We start from the raw sequence: 20,836 nt of genomic DNA, 5'->3' as shown, positions 1-20,836 counted from the left end.
AAAAAATGAAAAAATGAAAATGAAACAAAACGAGGTCGTGGTGTCCCGCGCGCCTATGCCGACCCATTTAGGAAAGCACCTAATGCGAGAGCACGCGCGGCCCGCTCTAGTGAGGGTTTTCTTTGTATCAAACTATAAATAAGAACGGGGAGGCATGTATCTCTCGGATAGCCAAGTCTCGGCATGCTAGAAATCTTTTGTTGTAGCATCCTGTAGGTGCAGCCGAAGTGCCTCAAGATGTAGGAGTAGTTTTTTTTTTTCATGATGCATATGTTAGGCATTGAAAAAAACTGAAGTCTGTATGAAACTTGGTTTGTATGTTGTGACTACATTTTCGTAATGAAAATGGGAGCCGTGTGGCCCTTCTGATCGAAAAAAAGGATCCCAAAGGTTTGTATTACACAAGATGATAAGGTACATGCCTCCATAAAACTAGATCCAAAGGAAAACATAAATACAGTCTAATCCCCAAAATAAGCAAGGAACCCAATTTGTAAAAGAGAATTACAGTCAGCCCGACGAGATCCCCACACATAAACAGAGCTGCTTCCCATGAGGCGCCAAACCATCAGTAAGTCTTAATCTCCTGTTTTCTCGCCGTCGACAAAAATACATGTGTAAGAGACATTTTACCAACAAGTTTTTGCCTCGTTCATGTAACTGGGAAAGGAAGTAGTAGCATACATGCCCAAAATAAATGCGTAACAACGAAGAACAATCATGCACCTATTGCCTGAAATGATTTGAAAAAAATAGTGGCCCATACAGGTCTCGAACCTGTGACCTTCGCGTTATTAGCACGACGCTCTAACCAGCTGAGCTAATAGGCCTTTGATGTACGTTTGCTATTTAGGTCTTACATATTCAAGTCTTCAGAGCACCTGTTTTCAAATAAAAAAAAATCTTCACAACACTTCAAATCAGGTACAGAACTCTGTTGTGAGTTATTATGCCATCATGCTGGACCCTTACCACTTACCATCAAAAGATTTACGTGCTAACTCGCGTTAGTCTCAACTGAACCAAAGAAGCACGAAGAGGGAGGCAGCTCACATTCGGCTTCACAAAATAACTGTCATTTTGCAGACTTACAGTGAGTGTACAGGATCACCAAGACGCGCTACATCTACATGAATTGGATTACCATATGATATATGAACAAAATCCAATCGAGGTGTACACGTTAAATTTTACTATATCGCCAGCAAACAATGGCTTGCACGCGCTATTTACAAGCTGCACCAGCAAGAATCCAGCAAACAATGCACCACCAATGGAACACCACCACCACCACCCAGAGACGCAGAGGCGCCCCATACGCTCACCGGCCGCTCCACGCCGCAAGAACGCCCTGAAACACCTCAGCCACCAGGTCCCTGTCCGCCGTCTGAAGGAACGCGCTGAACTCCTCCTGCATCTCGTACACCTTCCTGAAGTCGACCAGGAACCTGAGGCAGCTGTCCTTGAGCCTCTGCAGCCGGTACAGGTGGCCCGTCTGTAGCCGTTCGATCACGTTCCGGGCGTCGATGTCCTCCAGCAGGCTCTCGACGCACGCCTCCTTGAGGTCGGCGATGTCGTACTTGTCGGCGGCGCCGAGGAGGGCCAGCCGGTGCGCGAGGAACTCCTCGCTGCGCAGGTTGCCGTAGATGTAGTTGAGGAAGCCCCGGCACGCGTCGAGGGACATGTCGGAGATGTCCACCGTGGAGAGCTCCTTCTCCCTGAGGTCGTGCGAGAACATGCTCCGAAAGACGGGCGAGCGGGCGGCCAGGATCGCCCGGTGCGCCCTGATGCTGCCATCGTCGGCGTTGATCGTGATGTCGCAGAGGATGCCTTCTTGCAGCATCCTTGCAAGGGATGACAGCGCGGTGTTGTCTGAAGACTGCTTGATTTGGCGTGAGGCCCAGATCGAGGCAGGTTCACCTCCCTGGAATGCAGAATTACATAGCAATAAGTTAACTGTAAGTCTATCTTGCAAATAAAAAAAGTGTTAACTGTAAGTTTGAACCGGAATTTACAGTGTTTATTTAAAATGATTAGACTTTTTTGTTCTCAAAGACGTTGTTCTTATATTATCGTTTTTTATCCGGATCGAGCAATTACTGACAAGTGGCAACAGATGCCTGATTTAGGTTTCTGTTGTGCTTGCGAGCTTTGCACGTCTCTGATCAAACAACATGTTTATGTGACGTCACACAATCAGGGGGTTTTCAATTCAACGGTAGAAAGCAACTATAGACACCTCACACAAAACAAACTGTAGATGTTTCTATATTGGTGTGCATCAGTCCAAATGTCATGTTAATATAGTGTGCAGCTGTCTAAAATCAGATTGGCTTCTAGGTGAGTCAAGAATGTCACTCCACATGTCCTAATTGGCTAATTGTTTTCTTTTCGTTTTGACAGCCCACACCTCCTAATTGTTGTTGTACCAAACATTGACAAAAACAAAGGTAGATGGTGAAACAGTGCTTACAGATGAATCTGCAACTTTGAGGTCCAGAAACTCTATCTCAATCACAAATCTTCCTGTAAAACTACTATCAATCGTCCACACAAACCCTTCGTGTTTCAGAGGCTTGTCCAGGATACCTGTGTTCATGCAAATTAGCTGATGGTTAGATAACCCATGCTTTGTGCACTTGCTGATATGCATGGAGGACTCAACATGGTATTTTGGAATAACAATAAAGCCTAGAATTTCAGATCGGCATGTATGCCCCGATCATGTAATGTACAGTAACTTAAATCTGTATACTGCTTTTGCATGACACTTGATCTCTACACAAATTAACTCGTATCCGTATGAACTGATAACTCATCACTTACATACTAGATATTGAAAAATTACCACTTACATATTAAATGTGAAAATATATCAATATCTTTCATACAGTACATAGTAAGGAGTAAAAGACAATTACCTGGATGCTCTATGATCTTCTGATCTGGAGGAAAGGATATCAGAAGTTTCGTGACAAACGAGGCTATCGGTGCGGGGGCTGTGTTCTTGGCAGAATTTGACAACTCTGCAAAGAGCTTAACGCAAGTTTGCTTGTTGTTTCTCTCCACAGACAGGTACCTTCACAATTGCAGAATCAGATACTTAAGTTAGTTTATGATGAATCATGTGGTGGACCCTCATAACTATCTTGTACCCCATCCTTTATGATTTTAGAACTTATGTTTAAACCGAAAATTTTATCCTGATGAGATTTGAAGAAGTAAACGTACAATTCAATTCAAGATTTTTCTTGGCAATAGTAGAAAAGAAAGAGCTGAAAGCGAGTGTTGGAGAAAGTGAAAACTTTTGTCTAGAAAATCTCCTTTGTTCCACGTCTCTCTTGATAATACAACAAATATGGTTAAGAAAACATGTCGACTAGATATTATCGCTGACCAAAGATTCCAAATCCAACTTAAATTCAGTTCAATAATACGGAGTACTTTACAGAAGAAAGAAAACCTTCACTGCTACTGCCAAATTCTGGACCATTTCTCAGAATCAAACCAACAAGATTTTTAACAGAAACAGCCTATTGATCCCCTTTGCACTGGTAGACAGAATCAAACCACAACTGAAAACCTGAGACTGATCACAAGAAAACCCATGACTGAACTCATAAACCAACACTAAGAACCTCGGCCGCAACAAGGATCGCACAGCAGGATACACTCTGCTTTGCTGGACAAGTATGTCAATCAAGAAACCAAACAGGTAGCGAGCAACAATTTTGCAGAGGGGCGGATGGGATGGGAGGGGAGGGGAGGGGAGGGGCTGGGCGGGCACGGGGGGCACGGACCAGTTCCAGAGGCCGACGCGGAAGGAGTCGGACTTGCGGTAGGTGTAGCAGGGGAGGGCGTCGACGCGCCATTGCGCGAGCCGCGGCGCCGCCTCGACCCGGGACCCCGCGGCGCTCATCGCACCCCACGACGACGCCACCGCCGCCACCACCTCATCGACGCAGCCCAGCAGCCCCAGCGCCCCCTTCCCCAGGCTCCCTCCTCCCGGCCCTCCTCCTCATGTACTGCCGCCAACCCGCGCGCGCACGGCCAGACCCCGAACGCCCACCCACCACTCAGCACGACGACATGGCGGGGTAGATCAGTACGACGACGACTCACGGTCACAGCGGCATGCAGGAAGCGTGCGCGCGGCGAGGGAGTCGCGGAGGGCTAGTTCTCCGTCCCGGTTCTTGGGGAGCGGCGCGCGCGGAAGGAGGTGGGGTGGGGTGGGGTGGGGGTGGGGGTGGAGTGGCGGCTATATGGTGGTGGGATGGGGATGGGATGGCAGAGGACATGGGAGTGGGACTGTGGGAGGGAGGGAGGGTGCCGTTGCTGTTGCTGTTGCGGGGGAGGAAGAAGAGGAGGATTAATTTGGCACGCAAATGGGAGACTTTCTTCCACGCCAGTGGAGGACGGATGGTGAATGCTCCGGCTTATTAATTACTTTTATCCAGCCGATTTATTAGATTACTCCCTGCCTCCACTCCACCTCAACCACCGCTCAGTTCCCTTCCTTTCACTCAATTTCCCCCAGAAAAACATTTTCGACGACGAATTCTTCCCATGGCATGGGTTCTTCACGGAGTCTCAATTACTGGCCGCAAATGCGCGGTTAATCAGTGGGGATCATTGGCCATATCATACTAATGGTTCATATCGCTTCTGCCGACTGGCTACTGTCCTTGTCCAGGCATGGACCCAGGATTTTGCGCTCCATATCTCCGCTCTCTTGCTCTCGTCGCTAGCGAGCAAACATTTTGGCTTTTACGGCAGCGAGTGCTTTCTTTTGACTACTCTAAACTAAACAACCCGTCAAATCGGAAGAACACTCGCCGAATTCGCTGCGACAAGTGGGGGGTTAGGCAACGAATCAGGGCCGTAATTATTGTCGCCGAGATACGCATGCACGCAAAGAATCTCGGTGCGTGAATAAAATAATTTGTTTTTTAGAGAGAGAGGGGGGAGGAGAAGTTTGGGGTGGAGTGTTGCTTGGAGATCCCGAGTGGACAAGGAAAGTATCTGCGTGATTCGGCGTGGGCCCGCGCCGGTTGCCCCCCGGATTCTTTCTCTCTCACACACAAGCAACCCGGTTGTTCGGAATCTTTGATTCTCTCAGACTGCTCCCAGTGTGACAGATAGCTTATGTGGCCTGTAGGAGTACGTACAATTTTACTTTTCTTTCTTACTGTTCTATGGTCGCCGTTCCTTTATTACTGGAGTGGAGAAATTAATTTGGTAAGATCAACCACGAAACTAAACAAGGGTATGACAGGATAACAACGCGCGCTATAAAGTGAATTTAGAGTAGGGTTGATCAAAATATCCCTATCTTTGCACGCGTGCGAAGCAACATGTATATGACGTTGTGTTCATATGTTTAATGAGTGATGATGTGATCGTTGCGGGCGTCAGATGGTTTACTGCTACAACTAAACAATGATGCAACGATGAGAATGAAGGTTAACATTAGGCACGGGAGAAATAGTGGAAGCCCCTCAGGGCATGTACAATGGCGGCATATGGATATATATGCCTCATGATAAAAAATAATTTGAGGCATCTATATTTATTTTTTCTCCCCAATGCAAGTTATCATTAGTGTGTCTTATTAAAAAATAGAAAATAAAGACTCTAGTACACATGCATCTCTACTTTTACTCCAACCTTTTTAGTTTTTGTCACCGGACCACATTTTTTCTCTTCAAGCACCCACCTCCTGAAGAGGATCCCGCTTTCCTATCCGAACCTACTTTACATCATATCCGATCCTACATGACATGCGAGGCATCACCTTGAGACTATGCATTATACATGCCCTCAACGGAGAGAACGCTCTCACACACAAAGACCCAACGGAATGAGGCAAAAGTTTGATCGTCAAGCTGTGCATTTTGGGATGGATGGTCATCGTAAAGAGCCAATGAGAATGCACCCAACATATGGGTGCTACCTGCGTCAGGATACGCACTTCGTACTCGTCGACGCTAATTCGGAAGCCAACGGATTCGCAAAACCTGCCAACAGAGCTGCTTCACTTCTGTACGCTGCGTTCCTGGAATCAAACACACGGTGGCGCAGTGGTATGACTTCCACACTTCAATTCGTTCTTGGATTAAACCACAGATACTACCTTCCATTTGCTCCTACACGCTAGCCGTGTGATGTGATCCAGCAAGTGACACTTCTCAGTATTCAATGACGAAAGTGACTGCTACGCATAAAACTCTCTGACAAGTTCTTGACGTGGTGTATCTGGATTACTGTATGTTTGTTTGAAAAATAGATTTTTTTTGCAGGATGTTTAGTATAGATTGCAAAGCATTAGAGCCCCATAACCTAGGATCGAAAAAGAAAAGTATCCAAGCTACATACACGCAATTTGACCGGTTATGCTTGGGAGCTACCTAGCCTTGATCCAAAAAATCATCGGGGGTTAGTGGCTATCATTTGTTTGCTCGGCTGCTGGCGTGTAAGATTGTTGCGTTAAAATACGGGCAAGTTGGTGAGTGCAGCCGCAGATACGGGTCAGAGGTTGCAACTAATTTTTGCCATGGCAGTGACCGGCTCGCCAATTAATCTGCGTCTATTTTGCCTTGTTCACAGTACACGTTTGTACTACTACTTGACTGCGTTGTCGTGTGCAGAAGGTTCCACACGTACGTATCTGCTCTGCGACTGCCGGCGGCCGTGGGATCGATTGGACGAGCTTCAGGTCGTCTACGTGTTAGAGCATCTCCAGCCGTTCAACTCTGGGTTTGAAATAGCGCGTCTCGGGACAGGGGCGGAGCCAGCGTAATGGCGTTGGGTTCAGTTGAACCCAACGACTTTTCCTAGCCGGGTATATGTATACGTATATGTACTTGCATGAACCTAGTAGAAAATAAGGCTTCAACCCATCAAATTTACAATGCAACGCAAGAAGCCCAAAAGCCCGTAAAGTGAACTCCATCCGTGACAGCCTGCCAGGCAAGTTCGTGGCTTCGTGACTCTTCTAGGTATTCCTATTTTCCTGTAGACATGTACGCGTACACAGGCAGCCGCCAGCACCACGACCTTTCGCCGTTCGCTTTGTGGACTCTCTCCCAATCTCCTCAGCCGGCGACGAGCCCCACCGACAAGGGTAGGTCTGGGCGGCAATGGCGACGAGCCCCGCCGACAAGGGTGGGTCTGGGCGGCAACCTTGCCGCCTAATATAAACCAAAAATTCAAGATACTGAGTTGCATCATCAGATCTCCTCTCCGTTAAACATGGTGTAGTTTTCTAATTGCTATTCCCCGTATTTTGATTGATCTAGGCCATAAGATAGTATTTTTCAGATATAAACTGATCACTAGATTGAGGTCATCCATTAGAGGTAGGCAAAGTGCACCAAATACGACTCCAAGTAGTCTTGTGAGGCATTCTATACAAAGAGGAATTAATTAAGACAAGTTGCCTTATGATCTGATTTATAGGAAAAAAATTGAGTACACGAGAAATTCTAAGGAACTAGATGAGATATATTTATAACTATATAAGGGGCTTCAAATGTTACCGCTTAATTTGGATTACCCACAAAGAGAAATTGGAGATACTAAACTTAGATTTAGTCCAAACTAATGATGCGGACAAATAAGATATTACTTTTCCTCTGGGCTATCAACTTCTAAAGCTAGTAATAATACTGTTTGTTGTCACAACATCTGTGGATGGATGCTTTTCAGCTACGAATGTTGGGAAGAAAAAAATTGCACAATAAAATTGATGATTGGCTCATCAGTGATTGTTTAATTTGCTATGCGGAGAAAGATATGTTTTCTGCCACTAGTAATGATTTGGTGTTTGATCCTTTTAAGTAGATGAAAATCGAAAGCGGACACTCTAAAATTTAAGTGACTTTACAACTTCTTTCGCATGATGATACTTGTTTTTAAACTTCTCAAACTAACTTATCATTTTTTAATGTTTTTAGGAAGATGAGAAGCTACAACCAGGGCTGCAAAGTATTTTTGGTATTACTCTATTTTTAATATGTAAGGAACTCAATTTATAATTTCATCCAACAGGTATGTCTTGCACTTCAGCTTTCAATGTAACCCAATTTGTGATAAGTAATAGCATGTGTGTGTTATTTTTAGTGCTATACTCTTGCTTAAACTTGTGTAAAATTAGACTTTACACTTAAATATAGCATACCAAATCTTTATAATGAGTTTATGAGTGAACCCAATGACAAAAAATTCTGGCTCCGCCCCTGTCTCGGGATAAACCGGCGATAAAATCGACATGGAGGCGATAGGTTTTCCAGCCGCCGCCCCAGGTCGCCCCAGACGTCTTTTTTTAGATCATACTCGGCCAAATACGACACAGAATTAGGCGAAATTTAGGCATTCCATTGTTTTTTACATATTAAAAACATAATTTAAAAACAAAATAAAAACGACGACTACTACTACGCCGCCGTCGCCCGCCGCGCCGCCTACACGTCGAAGAGCTTGCCGAAGGCGCTGTAGTCGCCGCCACCACCCTCCTCCTCCTCCTTCACGCCGTCGTTGTCCTTGCTACACCCCTGTTGCTGGGTCGTCTTGGGGGACAGGTTTGGTTGGTGGCGGTGCCTCGTCGTCGCTATCCTCGAGGACTATGACGCCGCCCTCTCCGTGGCCGTCTCCTCAAGGGCGCGACGCTGGCGCTCCATCTCCAGCCGGACGTAGTCCTCTCGCGCCCACTTGAGGGCGGTCTCGTCGTCGGCGGCCATGTCCTCGTGCTCCTTCTTCACGATGATGAGCCCCGGCTCCGTCTTCGACTTGACGAGGCGGGGGAGGGAGCAGAGGGCCACGACCGCCCTCGTTGATGATGAGGGCGCCGCCACGGGTGCGCCGCCCGAGCGGCGTCTTCACGGGCTCGGCCTTGACGTTGGCGAGCGCCGACGAACCAGAGGAGCGGGACGAGGAGGAAGAGGACTCGCCCGCCATGTGCCTCGGGACCGGGGCCAGGGTCGCCGGGTACTCGAGCGGCGGCTTGTTGCGGAGCATACGCCCAGGGGAGCCCCACCATAGGCGGCGCCCGTCGGTGTTGTGGCGCCCCCTCAACGGCGTGTTGTTGGTGGAGGCGAGTTGCTTCTCGTGGCGGCGTTGAAAGTACGCCGCCCAGTACGCGTGGTTGCTGGCGGCATACTCCGGGAGGCCCCGCACCTCCTCCGGCAGGAGGCCCGAATGCGCGCGATCTTGGCGTGGAAGTGGTCGGCGGTGGTCGGCTGCGGGGGGACAGGAACGCCTTCGACGCTGAGCCTCCCAGTCGTGCAGGTGGCGGCGGCCGAAGCCATTGGCCGCCGCTCCATCACCAGGGAATCTCTCCCATCGGCTGTTGTACACGTTGTGGCTGTAGACGGGGGGAGGGGGGAAACGATATGGGGGCGTCGGCGGCGAGAGAGGGACTGCGGGCGAAGGAGAGTGCGTCCATCGGCGAGGGAGGGGACGGCTTTTATAGTCAGCGAGCGGGCGACAGACGTGTGTACGCGTGGCAGAAGGGGGCGGCTTTTATAGTCGGCGAGCGAGCGACAGACGTGTGTATGCGTGGCGAGAGGGGCGGCTTTTATAGTCGGCGAGTGAACGGCAGACGTGTGTACGCGTGACGGGAAGGGGTGGCTTTTATAGTCGGTGAGTGAGCGGCAGACGTGTGTACGTGTGGCGGGAGGGGGCGGGGTGCGCGTCGCCGCGCCAATGCTGCCGCCGGCCAGCCTTCGCATTGATTCCCCACGGGAAACCTAGACGATGAGGACGACAAACGCGAGCGGGTCGCTGACTTGACAGGCCCGCCAGGCTTTCACGTCAAAACTGTTTCCCCCGATGTCCCGGACACCCTTGATGTGCTGGGTTCGGCCTGGCCAGCGTCAAATTTGGCTTCAATTGGTGAAAAGTGAGCTTCTGAGATGTAATTGGACCGATTTTTCGACATCAAAGAAAGACCTTTAGGAGGCTTGTTGGGGCGCGGCTAGCACTTGTTGTAGTTTCTCGCCTGCTGTAACCAAACAAGTTCAGCAGAGATGCAGCACAGATTAATTTAACTACCTACACTTCGTGTCGCCGGCCGTACGTACGTAGCCATCGCCACTACAAATGGATCTTTTCCCTCCTGATTAGTACTAGATGTTCTCTCTGACTCTGAGCACATCGCTTATGACCTTATGTGGCTCGCCGGACCGTCACCGCCCCTTAATGGCGCAGGACAGATGGCCAACCCGGCCGATTACAGCGCGAGCTCCGGGAAAACGACGCGACGGTGCACGTCGCACATAATTGCACCCACCCCCGAAACCATTTTCTACCCGACGGCTCGCCCTGAGGTCCACATCACCGGTGCAATGGCAGCAGCGGGAGCGCTAAGGTCGACCAAGGGTCGTTACCGGCCGTGCGGTTCGTTCGCCCGGGCACCACACGTAGCCTGCACACGTCCATGCACTCTCGTGCCCGCTCGGGTACGGCCGCGGCGTCTGCCATGTGTGTGGAGTGCTTGCACCCTGGACGATGGGTTGGTTGCCTGTGGGCTATGATGGTTTGATCTTCGTAGGCTTGTGTCGTGTCGTCCAAGCGGCGGCTGATTGCTCCTGCTGGTGATGCCGTGATGGGGATGGGGATCGGTCGCGGAGACGTTCGTGCTGGTTGCCTGCATGAGGGTGATAATATCGTGGTCGGAGACGTTTGGTTCTGGACCGGGACATGTTAATCGGTGCCTATTGTGGCTGTTTGCATGGAGGTGTTTCCGACGCCATGACAGGCGTATGCTGACACAGGGCGGGGGATGGGGATGGATGGCCGGATACGGTTGAAGATATCGTTCTTCTTCTTCTTTTTTTTGCGAGGAAGATATCGTTCTTCGACATTGAGGATGGGCACTACGGTTCACGGGAACATGTCGTGGGTAGATCCAAACAGTGGAGTAGTAAATCATACAGATTTCAGGAGAGTCACAAATCATATATGCACGTTTTCCCCCGGTCGGTCGATCAGATGACCCAAACCACGTCCACCCTCCTCTGATCTCCTCGCCACTGCTAGATGAGCTTGACGAGGGAAACTCTCTTGGCGGATGATGGTGGCGGGGCATGATTGGCGGTTCCGATTAAGGGCATGTAGTACAATGCATAGTCTCAAGGTGATGCCTTATATATCATGTAGGATCGGATATGATGTAAAGTAAATTCAGATAGGGAAGCGGGATCCTTTTCAGGAGGCGGGTGCTTGAAGAGAAAAAGTATGATTCGGTGACAAAAGCTGAAAAGGTTGGAGTGAAAAATAGAGATGCATGTGTACTAGAGTCTTTATTTTTTATTTATTAATGATGCCCTTTAGTGATAGCTTGCATTGGAAAGAAAAAATTAATATAGACGTCTCAAATTACTTTTTGTCATGGGGCATATATATCTATATGCCACCATTGTACATGCCCTAACTCGGCTCGTCCAGGAGCTATTGCGGAAGCGGTGGCAATTGCCTCAGGTAACACATCTATTGGTGGCTTTCCTCGTTAGTACAATGATGAGCTACAGGGCGACCTTACTACGCACGAGGGATGTAGGACACGGGGTCAAATTTATTGGTTGCGGTGCATGAAGAGTTGATGAACATTCTTTGTGCAAGATCAATGCTCATCAGCAGAAGGCTGACACGGGAATGTGGAGTCTGTTGGGGAACACAATAATTTCAAAATTTCTTACGCACACACACAGGATTATGGTGATGTATAGCAATAAGAGGGAAGAGTGTGTCTACGTACCCTTATAGACCGAACGTGGAAGCGTTAGCACAACGTGGTTGATGTAGTCATACGTCTTCACGATCCAACCGATCCAAGTACCGAACGCACGGCACCTCCGAGTTCTGCACACGTTCAACTCGATGACGTTCCGTGAGCTCCGATCCAGCAAAGCTTCACAGGAGAGTTCCGTCAGCACGATGGCGTGGTGACAGTGATGATGATGCTACCGACGCAGGGCTTCGCCTAAGCACCGCTACGATATGATCAAGGTGGATTATGATAGAGGGGGGCACCGCACACGGCTAAGAGATCAATGATCAATTGTTGTGTCTCCAAGGGGTGCCCCCTCCCAGTATATAAAGAAGTGGAGGAGGGGGAGGGCCGACCCTCTCTATGGCGCACCCTAGGGGAGTCCTACTCCCACTGGGAGTAGGATTCCCCCTTTCCTAGTAGAACTAGGAGCCCTTCCAAGTAGTAGGAGAGAAGGAAAGGGAAAAGAGAAGAGAAGGAAGGAGGGGGTGCCGCCCCCCCCCCAGTCCAATTCGGACTAAGCATTGGGGGGCTGCAGCCTCTCCTCTCTCTTTCCCCTAAAGCCCAATAAGGCTCATATACTCCCGGCGAATTCCCGTAACTCTCCGGTACTTTAAAAAATACCTGAATCACTCGGAACCTTTCCGATGTCTGAATATAGCCGTCCAATATATCGATCTTTACGTCTCGACCATTTTGAGACTCCTCATCATGTCACTGATCTCATTCGGGACTCCGAACTACCTTCGGTACATCAAAACACATAAACTCGTAATACAAATCGTCACCGAACGTTAAGCGTGCGGACCCTACGGGTTCGAGAACTATGTAGACATGACCGAGACACGTCTCCGGTCAATAACCAATAGCGGAACCTGAATGCTCATATTGGCTCCTACATATTCTACGAAGATCTTTATCGGTCAAACCGCATAACAACATACGTTGTTCCCTTTGTCATCGGTATGTTACTTGCCCGAGATTCGATCGTCGGTATCTCAATACCTAGTTCAATCTCGTTACCGGTAAGTCTCTTTACTCGTTCCGTAATACATCATCCCGCAACTAACTCGTTAGTTACAATGCTTGCAAGGCTTATAGTGATGTGTATTACCGAGTGGGCCCAGAGATACTGTCGTGGGTCTAAGACTGACAGTAGAATGGGGTAGGTATGAGGAGGCAAGATCCTTGCTATGGAGTAGTTGTACACACGAGTCTACGAGTTCAGGCCCTTCACGAAGGAAGTAACAGCCCTACGTCTCGGTGCCCGGAGGCGGTCGACTGGATTGTGTATATGTGTGTGTTTACAAAGGAAGCGAACCCTTGTCCCAGAGGAGGGGAGTGGCTTATATAGAGTGCGCCAGGACCCCAGCTCTCCTTCGTTACACGGGATTCAATGTACATTAAGAGTGGAACGTTACTGGTAATGCTAGCAATTAAGTGATATAAATGATAATTAAGTCTATGAGTAAATGCCCGACCGTTGTTGTGTAGAGTGGCTTTAGGTCTTCTGTACGTCGAGTGGTTACTGTGACGGTCGAGTGTCATTGATTTTTCTGAGTGGAATGTCTCTGGTCGAGTGGATGATGGTACCCTTTGAATGCTTCTGGTTTTAGGGCGATGACCTTGGGGAGGGCGTCTAGGTCAGGCCTATGACCCTACCCTAGGTACATAGCTTCATCATTAGCCCCCGAATGGTTCGGGGCTTGAGTGGAGAAGGAGTTGAGAATTCCTCCGATTCAATTTTCGTGCTTCGGGAGCGTCTTATTTGCGACCAAGTGAACAATTATGATGATCCCAACTTCTTCTCAGTCGCCTTGATCCATTCTTGGTTCTGCCGAGTGAAGTTTTGTTGTAATGCTCTGAGTGCTGATATGGAAAAGATCTTCCGCCTGACAGGTTGCCCTGTTGCGCGCGGATATCGTGGGATTTTATATTTGCGTAAGTGCGCGAGACGGAGGAGTTCGCAATAATCGGATGGGATCAAGCGAGGCCACCTCGATCACTGCGCCACCTTTTTTGCCACATACCTCGCGCGTGACTATTGCAGGATTTGATTGGATCGTCTGGCCCCACAAGTCATCCACTCGGAAGCGGCCCCATATAAGGTGCCAGATCGGATTTTGTGCACAGCGCTTCTCCATTCTCCTCCTTTCTCCTATGCTTTCTCCGCCATCTCCATCTTCGCTCTTAGTGCCGCTGCTCCGTTCGAGCTTCGCCTGCGACCATGGGGAAGGAGAATACGGTGGCCTTGGAGCGTGCAAAGAAGGTGACGGCGAAGGCGAAGGGAAAGAGGTCCAACCAGGGCGGATCCTCATCGAGATCCGGCCTGCCGCGCGGCTGGATCCAGGGCGACTGAATCCAGTCTACGATCAGCCAAGACGACATCGATGATCTGGTCGAGGGGGGGCTGATCCCCCATGAATCGGCGTGGCTCTCGGAAGGAGAGACCGAACCGCATCCCCGTGATGGTGAGTGCGTTATCCTCGCAACTCATGTTGACCGTGGATTTTATCTGCCTCCCCATCCTTTTTTCCAGGGATTCTTGAACTTCTTTGGAGCATAACTTCACCATTTCAATCCCAACTCCATCGTATATCTTGCCGCCTACGTGTCCATGTGCGAGAACTTCTTAGGTTGTAGGCCACACTGGGGTCTTTTCAAGCACATTTTCACTTGCCATTCTCAGTCGGTCAAGAAGGCCAATCCGAGTGACGAGAAAACGCGCATGATTCAGATGTGCAGGGGTCTTGGGATTCAGATGAGAAATAAAAGCACTTTCCCAGCCATGATCCTTCCCGAGTCGGTCCGAGGTTGGCAGTCGACCTGGTTTTATTGCAAAGACCAGCCAACTCCAGGTCAGTCGACCGGGCTCCCTGCTTTTTCCATGGCTCGGGTCAAGAAGCCCTCCGCATTGAAAGTGATCCCAGAGGAGAGAGCGCGGGTGAAGGTGTTGGTCGAGCGGGTGGTCCAGCTCGTCCGGGACGGCGTGACCGGTATGGATCTGTTGGAGGTATTCCTCAAACAACGCATCCAGCCGCTCCAAGCTCGTGATCATCCAATGTGGATGTACTCGGGCATTGAGGATTCCACTCGGATCCACCCGGAGGAGGTCGACGAGGACACGGTGGAGAAGTGGCTGAGAGGCATCATAGGCAACAAGGATAACCCCAGGGGGTCCAGGAGGGTCGCTCCATTCGACCATTGGCGTCAGCCAGACCAGGCCTGACTCTGGATTGCCGAGTACTTTTTTGATTAATCATGTAACCGCCTGTCGATGACTGATTGTTTTTTCCTTTGCTTGTTATCTTTCAGGCTCTTATTGAGATGTATTCAATGCCCAACGGAGAGCAGGAGCAGGACTCGGAGGCGGAGGCGAGCGGAGGCGATAGCGGTGAGTGGCACTCGGACGAGGAGGAGGGTGAGGAGAGCGGCGACCCGAGTGACGAAGAAGAGGTAGACTCGCCTCCTCGCAGAGAAAAAAGGTCCAAGCACGCTCACAATCCAGAAAGCCTTCATGACATGGTGGCCGCACCGACTGGGCAGTCTTCGAAGTGTCCCCGGACGTCCTCTCCAGTGCCAACTGAGAGGACACCGAAGCAATCTAAAGTTGCACCTCCTCTAGCACCGAAACTGCCGAGGGCTGCTTCATCCAAACCTCCAAAGGCTTTGCCCAAGATCAAAATGGTCATTCCTACTATCTCTGGGTAATAATCTGACCCAATTTTTTGGTTGACTCGGTGTAACAAACGTGACCGACTGAATATTGAAATTTGCAGAGCTGCTACCTCTGGGACTTCCACCCGCCAGTATGAAGACGAGGATATGGAAGATGCAGTCACCTTCAACCCGGGTACAACTCTCGTGATCTTGTTCTTGATTATATGGTCGATTAAATTCTAGCAACTCATCTAGGGTCGACTGATTTCTTTGCAGCCCCTCCCAATGTCATTGAACTTCTAGATGATGATGAGGACGTGCCGCCGAGGCCCAGGAAGAAGAAGGCAACAACTGGCAAGACATCCCAGTCGGAGCCGGCGACGGAGCCGGTAGTTCAACAGCTCGAAGATGCGAGTAAGGTTTCTGTAACCTTTGTTGACCCCGTGTCGAGTGCGCGCCCCGCATCGTCGACTGCCCCAGTGCTTGCTTCAACCATCCAACTTCATGCCACAGATCTCCAAGCCGCTGCGTCTGGACCGTCTGTCCCCTTCTTTGCCACTCATCATGTTCCAGAAAGCCAGTCGGACGTCGCTGCGGAGGCCATTCGTCAGGCTGACATAATGATGGAGCGGGTGAAGGTGGTGCACGAAAGCAGTCAGGCTGCTTATGACGCCAGCGCGGCTCTTCGAGCCAATGTCCAGGTAAGTTGACTTCCGGCTGAACTTGTTCTATTAGGATATGCTACCCGAATATTTTCCTTCGCGCAATCTCTCATTGTCTTGCACTTCCAGACTGTACACCCAGTGGGTGTTTTGTCATCTTTATCATTTTCACTCTTCCACTCGGCCTGGTCGAGTGGGATCTGAACCAGTGGGAGCACGCTAAGTGCACCCACTGGGTGTAGTCCCCGAGACCGCAGTCTACTGCTGGTAGTCGGTTGGGGTCTGAGCACTACTTTCTCTTTTTTACTCGGTCTGGGCAGACCAGCCGAGTGGAACCCGAACCGGTGGAGGCACACTAAGTGCACCCACTGGGTGTAGTCCCCGAGACCGCGGTCGACTGCTGGCAGTCGGTTGGGGTCTGAGTACTTCTTTTTTTCCTCTATTTTTTACTCGGTCTGGGAGGACCAGCCGAGTGGAACCTGAACCAGTGGGGGCACGCTAAGTGCACCCACTAGGTGTAGTCCCCGAGACCGCGGTCGACTGCTGGCAGTTGGTTGGGGTCTGAGTAGTCTTGAAGTTTTATTCACTCGGAAGTAAATAATCATTGATCATGTCTTTTACTCACTGTAGAAATCTTGTACGCTTATCTCCAAGTTCGCCGAATTTGAGGAAAAGCAAAGACAACTCAACGTTGACCTGGAGCTAGCTCAACAGAACTTAAAGAAGGCGCAAGATGAAGTCGCTGGTGCGGAAGGTAACGGCCTGTCGAATGCTTATCTTGACCATCCTTCAAGTTATCCCTTCGTTCTTCTGTTTGATCTAAATGTGTATTTTGCAGAGAAAATGAGGCTGGCCCTGGAGAAGAAGGACTTGGACCTTGCAACTGCGTAGAAGGATGCTCAGGAGAAGACTGCCCTTGCTGACCAGAAACTGGCTTCGGTCGGAGCGCTAGAGGAGGAAATCAACAAGTTGAAGTCGTCTCTCACTGAATCCAACCGAGAGGCGACTTGTCTAAAAAAAGATAAAGTGGCTCTGAACGATCAGCTGGAAAGCATGACTCGTAGGAGGAACGATTTGGAGGCTTATCTGAAAGCCCTCGCCAAGAAACTCTTTCTTATGCTCGAAGGTACTCCTTTTTACCCAACTGTTTTACTATTTGCAAGTTAGTCCTGACCAGTCGACTCATTAACTCCTTGACTCTGCAGAATTCTGTCAAAACTTTGAAGAGGAGACTGGACGGGTCGAGACGGGCTTGGATCCTATCCTTTCTCTAGTCGGCGACGAGGCTGCCATGAATGTGCTTCGATTGGAATCCCGTGTCGCCAGTGTTACCAGTTATCTTGCTCGTCTAAAGGTGGCGGTGTCGTGCATTGACTCATCGCTCTGGCCAAGGGCAACGCTTCAGAATGATCTCGAGTCTCTAATGACTCGGCTCAATGAGGTCCCTGGTCGAGTGTAGGAATGGAAGAAGTCCTCTGCCCGATGCAGCGCTGACGTGGCTCTGTCGCTGGTTAGGGTCCACTGCAAAGAAGCTCGAGAAGAGAAGCTGGCGGCGATCAAGGTCACCAACACCAAAAGGCACGACTTCCAATCCTTCATGGAGACTTTCATTGCTGCTGCCACTCGGATCGCGGACGGGATCGATTTGGACGAGTTCATCGAGCCTGCAAGCCCTCCTCCTGCTGAGTGAACGAACTTGATACGTAAACTTTCTTTAAATTTGCCTCAGAATGCCGAGTGATTTTTGTAACCGTTAAACTCCTTCAGGCTTGATGCCCGAGTACTTTTATCTCCGTCCTGAAACTTTTGAGGTTTTATCCCATCTTGGTTTATCTTCTGCATGTGCTTGCGTCCGCCTTCGAGTGGAGCTTATTCTTCACTCGGAATATTTCTTGAAATGCAGATCTGAGGGAGATACCTCATTCGACCTGCGCCTCTCCATCCTTGCGGATAGGGATGGAGCGCACGTTGTGCTTGTGGCACAGCTCCGAGGAGAGAGTTGCAGTCGACCTGCACCTCGTCGTCCTTGCGGATAGGGATGGAGCACGCGTTGTACTTGTGGCGTGGCTCCGAGGTGAAGGTTGCATTCGACCTGCACATCGTCATCCTTGCGGATAGGGATGGAGCGCACGTTGTACTTGTGGCGTAGCTCCGAGGTGAACGTTGCATTCGACCTGCACCTCGTCATCCTTGCAGATAGGGATGGAGCGCACTTTGTACTTGTGACGCAGCTAAGCCCCCGAGTGTGAGGTTTGCTCATCACTCGGTAGGATTTCTAATACTTAGGCGAGTACTAGACTGTAGCTAATCCCCCGAGCGTGAGGTTTGCTCATCACTCGGTAGGATTTTTAATACTTAGGCAAGTATTGGACTGTATCTAAGCCCCCGAGTGTGAGGTTTGCTCATCACTCGGTAGGATTTTTAATACCTAGGTGAGTACTAGACTGCAGCTAAGCCTCCAAGTGTGGGGTTTGCTCATCACTCGGTAGGATTTTTAAAACTTAGGCGAGTACTGGACTGTAGCTATGATGTCTACTACACAACCTTCTTCTTGTAGACGTTGTTGGGCCTCCAAGTGCAGAGGTTTGTAGGACAGTAGCAAATTTCCCTCAAATGGATGACCTAAGGTTTATCAATCCGTAGGAGGAGTAGGATGAAGATGGTCTTTCTCGAGCAACCCTGCAACCAAATAACAAAGAGTCTCTTGTGTCCCCAACACACCCAATACAATGGCAAATTGTATAGGTGCACTAGTTCGGCGAAGAGATGGTGATACAAGTGCAATATGGATGGTAGATAATAGTTTTCGTAATCTGAAATAATAAAAACAGCAATGTAGCAAGTGATAAAAGTGAGCGTAAACGGTATTGCAATGATAGGAAATAAGGCCTAGGGTTCATACTTTCGCTAGTGTAAGTTCCCTTAACAATACTAACATAATTGGATCACATAACTATCCCTCAACATGCAACAAAGAGTCACTCCAAAGTCACTAATAGCGGAGAACGAACGAAGAGATTATGGTAGGGTACGAAACCACCTCAAAGTTATTCTTTCCAATCAATCCGTTGGTCTATTCCTACAAGTGTCACAAACAGCCCTAGAGTTCGTACTAGAATAACACCTTAAGACACAAATCAACCAAAACCCTAATGTCACCTAGATACTCCAATGTCACCTCAAGTATCCGTGGGTATGATTATACGATATGCGTCACACAATCTCAGATTCATCTATTCAACCAACACAAAGGACCTCAAGAGTGCCCCAAAGTTTCTACCGGAGAATCACGACGAAAACGTGTGCCAACCCCTATGCATAGGTTCATGGGCGGAACCCGCAAGTTGGTCACCAAAACATACATCAAGTGAATCACGTGATATCCCATTGTCACCACAGATATCCACGGCAAGACATACATCAAGTGTTCTCAAATCTTTAAAGACTCAACCCGATAAGATTACTTCAAAGGGGAAACTCAATTCATCACAAGAGAGTAGAGGGGGAGGAGAAACATAAGATCCAACTATAATAGCAAAGCTCGCGATACATCAAGATCGTATCATCTCAAGAACACGAGAGAGAGAGATCAAACACATAGCTACTGGTACATACCCTCAGCCCCGAGGGTGAACTACTCCCTCCTCGTCATGGAGAGCACCGGGATGATGAAGATGGCCACCGGTGAGGGTTCCCCCCTCCGACAGGGTGCCGGAACAGGGTCCTGATTGACTTTGGTGGCTACGGAGGCTACTAGCGGCGGAACTCCCGACCTATGTTGCGTTCTGGAAGTTTTAGGTCACGTGGGTATATATGGGTGTAGGGAGGACGTCGGAGGAGCCACGGGGGTCCCACGAGACAAGGGGCGCGCCCTCCATCTTCGTGAGCACCTCGTGTCTCCCCTGACGTGGGGTCCAAGTTCATCAGGTGTGTTTCCTTCCAAAAATAACTTCTCCAGTTGATTTTGTTCTGTTTCGACTCCGTGTGATATTCCTTTTCTTCAAAACACTAAAATAGGCATAAAACAACAAATCTGGGCTGGGCCTCCGGTTAATAGGTTAGTCCCAAAAGTAATATAAAAGTGGATAATAAAGCCCAATATTTCCCAAAACAGTAGATAATATAGCATGGAGCAATCAAAAATTATAGATACGTTGGAGACGTATCAAGCATCCTCAAGCTTAATTCCTGCTCGTCCTCGAGTAGGTAAATGATAAAAAGGAATTTTTGATGCGGAGTGCTACTTGGCATAATTTCATTGTAATTCTTCTTACTCGTGATATGAATATTCAGATTCATAAGATTCAAGACAAAAGTTCATATTGACATAAAAATAATAATACTTCAAGCATACTAATAAAGCAATCATGTCTTCTCAAAATAACATGGCCAAAGAAAGTTATCCCTACAAAATCATATAGTATGGCTATGCTCCATCTTCACCACACAAAATATTTAAATCATGCACAACCCCGATGACAAGCCAAGCGATTGTTTCATACTTTTGATGTTCTCAAACTTTTTCAATCTTCATGCAATACATGAGCGTGAGCCATGGATATAGCACTATAGGTGGAATAGAATGGTGGTTGTGGGGAAGACAAAAAGGGAGAAGATAGTCTCACATCAACTAGGCGTATCAACGGGCTATGGAGATGCCCATCAATAGATATCAATGTGAGTGAGTAGGGATTGCCATGCAACGGATGCACTAGAGCTATAAATGTATGAAAGCTCAACAAAAGAA

General features: G+C 49.0%; 1 protein-coding gene and 1 non-coding gene across 2 annotated transcripts; both read right to left on the bottom strand.

The window, feature by feature from the left end:
* Positions 1 to 756: 756 nt before the first annotated feature.
* Positions 757 to 830, bottom strand: TRNAI-AAU. Its single transcript has one exon. It is a non-coding gene; the product is annotated as a tRNA-Ile (tRNA).
* A 211-nt stretch (positions 831 to 1,041) lies between these two features.
* Positions 1,042 to 4,273, bottom strand: LOC125522185 (BTB/POZ domain-containing protein At1g55760-like). Its single transcript, XM_048687274.1, has 4 exons — positions 3,801 to 4,273; positions 2,922 to 3,079; positions 2,474 to 2,589; positions 1,042 to 1,924 (listed from the first exon to the last, which is right to left on the bottom strand). The coding sequence occupies exons 1-4, from the start codon at positions 3,917 to 3,919 to the stop codon at positions 1,322 to 1,324; spliced, it is 996 nt and encodes a 331-aa protein (XP_048543231.1). The 5' UTR covers positions 3,920 to 4,273; the 3' UTR covers positions 1,042 to 1,321.
* Between the last annotated feature and the right edge of the window lie 16,563 nt (positions 4,274 to 20,836).

This window comes from Triticum urartu, chromosome 7 (assembly GCF_003073215.2).
Source record: "Triticum urartu cultivar G1812 chromosome 7, Tu2.1, whole genome shotgun sequence".
In the NCBI taxonomy this organism is placed as follows: domain Eukaryota; kingdom Viridiplantae; phylum Streptophyta; class Magnoliopsida; order Poales; family Poaceae; genus Triticum; species Triticum urartu.
The sequence above is the reverse complement of the archived record's forward strand: the minus strand, read 5'-3'. Positions and strand labels throughout refer to the sequence as shown.